The sequence below is a fragment of the Hippopotamus amphibius genome, chromosome 5 (assembly GCF_030028045.1).
Source record: "Hippopotamus amphibius kiboko isolate mHipAmp2 chromosome 5, mHipAmp2.hap2, whole genome shotgun sequence".
NCBI lineage: Eukaryota > Metazoa > Chordata > Mammalia > Artiodactyla > Hippopotamidae > Hippopotamus > Hippopotamus amphibius.
Window position 1 is genome coordinate 42890311 of NC_080190.1, and position 6476 is coordinate 42896786.

The window sequence follows — 6476 nt, forward strand, 5'->3', positions numbered from 1 at the left end:
GATGAAAATTTATAACTTTAAATGAATATATTAGAAAAGAAGAAACACAGAAAATCAATTCTTTAAATGTTAAATAAATTTAGAAAAGAGAAGAGCATATTTAATACAAAGAAGAAGGAGCTTGAGGAAATGTAAAACTATGAATAAATATAAATGAAACTGATCATAGAAGTTAATAGAGAAAAGCAACATTAAAAAATGCAGCTTTTGAAAAAGATTAATAAAATTAACAATTTCCTACCAAGACTTATTAAGGAAAAAAAGAAAGTACCAGTAACTGTGAAAGATGCAATGGAGACATCACTGCAGTTCCTACTTACGTTAAAAGCAAATAGGGAGATTTGGGGAACAACATTATGCCAATACAGTCAACAATTCAGATGAAATGGACAAATTCATTGGAAAAGCACCACTTTGTGAATCTGCCCAAGTGACATAGAAAACATAAATAGATCTAAACTTAAGGAAATTAAATCTGAAATTTAAAAACCCACAGGAATAGCCAAAATTACAAGGACTAAAAATGTTAACTCTTTTACAAGTATGCAAAGCAACCAGAACTGACACACTTTGCTGGAGGGAGTGTAAATTCATGTGATCACTTTGGAAAACTGATAGGATCTACTGAAGTTAAAGACACACTTACTCCATGATCCGCCAGTTCTACTCCTGTGTATGTAGCCAAGAGAAATTAATGCATGTCTACCAAAGGACAAGTACAGAAATATTTATGAGTTTTTTTTTCTTAATAGTCAGAAACTGGAAGCAGTCCAAGTGTCTGTTAACAGTAGAATGAATAAACTGAGTTATATTCATATTGTGGACTCCTACATGACAAAAAATGAAAAATCTACTGCTACATGTTAACAACATGAATGAATCCCTTAGACTTAATTTTGAATGAAAAATAGCAAGACATAAAACTGTATGTATAGTATGGTTCCATCTATATGAAGTTCATAAACACATGAAATTAATATATGATAATAGAGCTCAGAATAGTATTTACCTTTGGGAATATCAACTAGAAGGGGTTATGAGGGGCTTTTGCGATGCTAGAAGTGTTCTGTAACTTGATTTGGAAGGTGGTTATATGGGTGTATACATATGTGAGAATTCATTAATCCATTCATTTGATATTTATGTTCTTTACGTAGTGTAGCAATTCATTAAAAGGAAAATAAAATACAATTCAGAAAGAAAGCAACAAAATAGATCCTGTTGATACCGGAGACTGGCAGAAAAGTTATGGAATTCGTCTAGGAGGATGTCATTTAGGGGAGCTCTCAACCCAAAGAGAAAGAAAGGCTCAACAGAACACAAGCGTTTAGAGTAAATGGAAAAATAAGTCCATTTTATTTTTGTACTTTAGATAACACTCTTCAAACAAAAATGAACAGCCTGATTAAGTTAGATAATTAATGTAATACACATAAATGTAGGGTCTGACTCATAGTAAACACTTGAAAATTTGTTATTAGTACTACTACGACTATTGCTGCTGCTACTACTACTATTATTATTTTGTTGTTATCGTTGTTAGTGATTATTAGTGATTGAGTCTGAAACAGAAACTCTTAGACCACTATCAGTCTCTTCTAACTTTTCACTTCCACACCTCATCACTCTCAATCCATTCTTCTCATTATCTCTGATTCCCCACAAGGGGGCAACTCAGTACTGAGCATGGGAAATTGATATAGATTTATCTTTCAAACCAGACTGTTGACCTATGAGTTGAATAAAGGGACAGGAGGGCCTGTGGGTCATGTTCTCTCAGGCAGAGAATTCGCAGACAGCCAGAAAGGAGGAGGAACAGCTGTTGTCATTCCATGTGCCATCCGCCAGGAGTGTCACACAGTGCTCCTGAGAATTAACGTTATTGGGCTCGCCATCATGCCAGTTTTGGTAGGTCACCCTCTTTCCTGTCAGATCCACAAACTGTCCTTCAGTCTCCTCATCTGTGATTCCCAGGAAGGCCCCTTCATCGGCGAAATCCTGGATGGCTTTGTTTTCTTCATCATTCGTAGGGGTGGCCACAGAGGCCTGGAACTGGGCGCACAGAGTCTTCACTTCATCAAAGGTCATCTTTTTACCATTGGTAAAATAAAGCTTATTCTCAACTCTTTTGCCCAGAGAGAAGATCAGCCCTAAAATGGCAAAATATGGGTGACACTGGCTTGTCTCTAAGTCCAGCCCAAGATAATTTTTTGGATAAAGCCTTCTACAGTAGAATTGCCACATAAAATACAGTATGTCCAGTTATATTTGAATTATAGATGAACAATAAAATTTTTTTCAGTATAAGTATCTCATGCAATTTTTAGGACATAATTATACTCAAAAAAAGAAATTGTTGTTGTTTACCTGAAATTCAAATTTAACTGGGTGTCCCATTTTTTTCTTTGTTAAATCTAGCAGCCTTAATCTGAAGAGACAAAATGGAACAAAGGCCTTTATCTTTTTGGACCAGAGTTCTAGAATACATAAAGTTTGGAATTCTAAGTTTTACCCCAATATGAACTTGAAAATAAATTAAAATGTCTGAGAATATTTGTCCCAGGCTAGGAAACAGGTTACGCGCCATTGCCAGTTCTCAGCACCAGCCTGACAAAGGGAACGAGGCATAGGTCCCACTTTCAGGGACTCATGTATACGCTGATAGTAGAGATGCAGGATCAGGGTCTCTGGTATGAAACTGACTTCAATTTATAAACATCCTCTGCCACTTATTAGCTCTGTGCATTTGAGCAAATTATGTAATTTTCCTTTGTCTCCATTTCTACCAAAAGGCGTTGTGAGGATTTCATGAGATTAGAATATGAAAAACACTTATCCAGCTACTAGAAAATTACATGTATTCAATAAATATTTGTTGCCTTCCACTTTTCCAAACTTCAGGCTGCCTGAAGAGTAAGGGAGAAGGCTTACATTTTTTGATCTGGTTCAGTTCTGATCGCAGAGCTGCTCTTTCCGAAGTAGCCAGGCTAATATAGTTACCTAGAAAATTAAAACAAAGTGAAAGAGCGTTGTTGAGAAGCCATCTTAGAACTACAGGGGGTATGGTACATTTTCAAACTAAAAAAAAAAAATCAAAATAAAAGTTTCTTTTATATTGATATTTGCTCTTCGAAGGAAAATGAAAAATATCAGGAAGCAAAAAGAAGGAAAAGTATCTCTATTTCCATCCATCCCAAAACATCACCCTTCATCTGTTGAATGTATGTAAAGGCATTTTATACACACATCCACACACACGCACATGCATATACATACACTGCCCTGGCATCATAACACTCCACACACCAAGTTATTCACTAATTGTCTTTTCCCCCCAAACAAGTAGCTCTATCATGGGTAAAATTATGGAATAAAATAATTGAGGAATTATTATGAGCTGGTGAATATTGACTATGAAGATCGCAGGGTTTTGTCTTTGGGGAAGTTTTGTTTTTGTTGCTTTTTGGTTAATTTTTTCCCTGAGTTTGTTCTGTTTATCGGTAAACCAGGTTTTTTGTGAGTTGCCTATTACCCAAGGCGGGAAGGCGTGAGGCAAGCTGTGTGTAGTAGATGGCAAAAATGACCTAAATATGGTACAGCTTCTCTTATTAAGAAACACAGTCTATTTCCCCACTCCTTGAATCTGAGCTGGCCTTGTGACTTGTTTTGACCAATAGAATGTGACAGAAGCAATAATGTATGTGTTCTAAGTCTTCAGGAGGCCTTAAAGCTTCTGCTCTTTCTTCTGTTGGGAATGCTGTAGTCATCTTTCTGTGAATAAGCCCAGATGAGTCAATTGGAGGCTGACAGACCTGTGGCTCAACTACGCCCATCACTCCAGCTGATGGCCAAACAACAGCCAGACATGTGAGACCGTGGGCCATCAGTTGACCACAGACACGAGTGAGTCTAGTTGAGACCAACAAAGAAATCAATTGATTCACAGAATTGTGATTTAAGTAAATGGCTGTGTTTTGTTTGTTTCTCATGAAGTAAGAGGTAACTGACAAATCATGTATCCACTGCTGTTGTGAAAATAGGCATAATAAGCCCAACATGTAGATAGTCTATTTTATCCCTTTGGACCAGACTTTCACAGTGGATTCTTTCAGCTGCAGGAGAGCCAGGGCTCAGCCCCTCTAGCAGGCACCTGGTGAGGGTTTGGCTCTGAAGGGTTTGAATTTGTGTTCAGACATTGATAGGAGTCCCCTGATGCTCTAAGTAACCTAGAGAAGCTAGAGCTGCTGGGCCAGGAAGCAGAGTTGGGCATCTTCCCAGGAAGCAGCAGGAGAAGGGGCACCTCCCACATGGTGCTCAGAGTCCCCAGACCCTAGGGGCCTTCAGCCTCGACCTTGCTAAAGTAAACTCCTTACCCAAATCATCTCCAGGGTCTCCTTTTTGGCCCGCTGGCCCTGGTACCCCTTGGGGCCCTGGCATTCCTTGAGGCCCCACCTTTCCAGGAGGGCCCTGCAAGCCTCTGAGTCCTTGACCTGTTGGACAAAGGAAACATGACTCAATATTTGCCTTCCTGCTCTATTTCTCCAAAAGTGTGATGCCCAGTCCCTTCCCACGAGAAAGGAGACACTGATCCAGGACTAACTTTCTGAGCTGCTGTTTCTAATGACCATAGAAGAAAAGCCTCCTGTGTCCCATGGGATGATTTGCCTTGAGGGTCAACTTCCTGAGCCGGCAGGACCATCAGGTGTCACCAGTTCCTGGGTGGGAGTCTGGGATGCCAGAGTCAGAGCTGTATCTCTGTTTTGAATTATAATATGTAGTTGAGAGAAATACAAGCTACATAAATATGACGTTACCCTCCTCGTATCTCCAGGCAGTTTCCTTTAGAAGATAGTCACAGAGACAGAACAGCCTGAACTGTACCTGGTTCTCCCTTTTCTCCCTTGGCACCATCACGCCCATCTTTGCCTGGGAAGCCGTTGTTGCCTGGAATACCACAGGCCATCACAGGACAGGTCTTTTGGACATTCTCACAGTTTTCTGTTCCTGTACAAGATGCTGTCACCACAATCAGGAGAAGGAGAGGGAGGGATGGAAACAGCGACGTGGTCCTCATCTCGGCGGGGGAAAAGTCACGGAAGATTATCTCATCCTGTTCAGTTAATCAACACATATTTACTGAACCTGTCCTTTTCCCTATAGCCTACCTATACTGGGCACAGGTGATCTAGAGATGGATGGCCCATTCCTGGCCGCCAGACTGGTGATTTGGAAAAGTAAATTGTCCTGTGACATTGTGTGACTAATACTTCAACAAAGGTAGGCATAACAACTTGCATTGTTGGGGGGAAGGGGTCACCAGTGCCTGGCCTCTGGTGTTACTGCTGGAAGGCTATGAGTATGCTCTCTGTGTCCTTTGTAAGAGCAAATAGGCATAACATTGCCAGCTCACTCATGCCTTGCTGGCTTAGGGAGTAAACGTGAATGGAGACCCAGCTCTCTCTCTCACACCTCTCCCATTGGGGCCCACCTGCCACTGCATCTCATCTTTATATCTGGACAGTCTATTGCTCTCAGTGCCAATTAACCAACATCTACCCAGTGGCAGGCACTAAGCTGCAGGCTAATGATCCAGAGAGGAGTCACTGTTAGTCACTAGCCCAGCCAGAATTAACTTGAGTTTGCTTCCTCTTGATGTTTTATTTCCCATTGCAAGAGAGACTTGTGATGGGGAGAATTTTCTCTGGAAATTTCTCACTATCTTGGCCCAGGTAGGGTGCCAGATCCTCTACACTTCCTGGCAGGTATTCTGTGTGTCCTAGGAATCAAAACCACTGGCAATTAGACCATCTTTCTTGAATACCCTTCTCATTTCTCAATCCTAATATTTCATCTGTCCTTTAAAATTCTTTTCCAGCTGTCCCTCCCCCAGGAAACCTCAGCAGCCCAGCATCAAGGGTCTAATTCTTCTTGGCTCCCTTTGAAAACAAAGGTACAGTCTCATTTGCAAATGGTCAGATGAATCCAGGAAGGTCACAGATGCCCCAGCATAAGCAAAGGAAGAGACACCCCCAGCATGGCTTCTGCCTGCATCTCTCCACACCTCCTAGAAAGTCTCCTGTAGGCCTCCAAGATCCAGTCAAATACCTAGACATTTGATCCAGGACCTCAGATGCATTTTCCAGAAAGGACTTACCAGGGCTTCTGCAAAGCAAGGATACTGTCACACGGAAACTGGCCCTCCAGCAGGGTGCTGGTAGTTGCCTTAGATTGAGGGAGGAGCCTGGACTCAGTAATGCAAGGTCCAGTCAGGCTTGTGAACAAGGACAGCATAGGCCTGACCTTCAACCCCAGATTAGTAAATAATTCTTAGAACTGCGCTAAACTCTTCTTAGGAGCATTTCCCAGGGGCTTCTGGTGCAGTTGCTGGGTGGCTGTTTTCTTTAATGCTGCACAATTCTTCCTTTAAATTGCCATCATTTGGCAGTTCTCATTGCTGAGTCACCATAAGTAGGTTC

At 41.1% G+C, this 6476-nt stretch overlaps 1 protein-coding gene across 1 annotated transcript; it reads right to left on the reverse strand.

The window, feature by feature from the left end:
- Positions 1-1405: 1405 nt before the first annotated feature.
- MBL2 (mannose binding lectin 2) lies at positions 1406-5510 on the reverse strand. The gene is made up of 4 exons (XM_057736085.1): positions 4882-5510; positions 4374-4490; positions 2932-3000; positions 1406-2150 (listed from the first exon to the last, which is right to left on the reverse strand). The coding sequence occupies exons 1-4, from the start codon at positions 5072-5074 to the stop codon at positions 1777-1779; spliced, it is 753 nt and encodes a 250-aa protein (XP_057592068.1). The 5' UTR covers positions 5075-5510; the 3' UTR covers positions 1406-1776.
- Between the last annotated feature and the right edge of the window lie 966 nt (positions 5511-6476).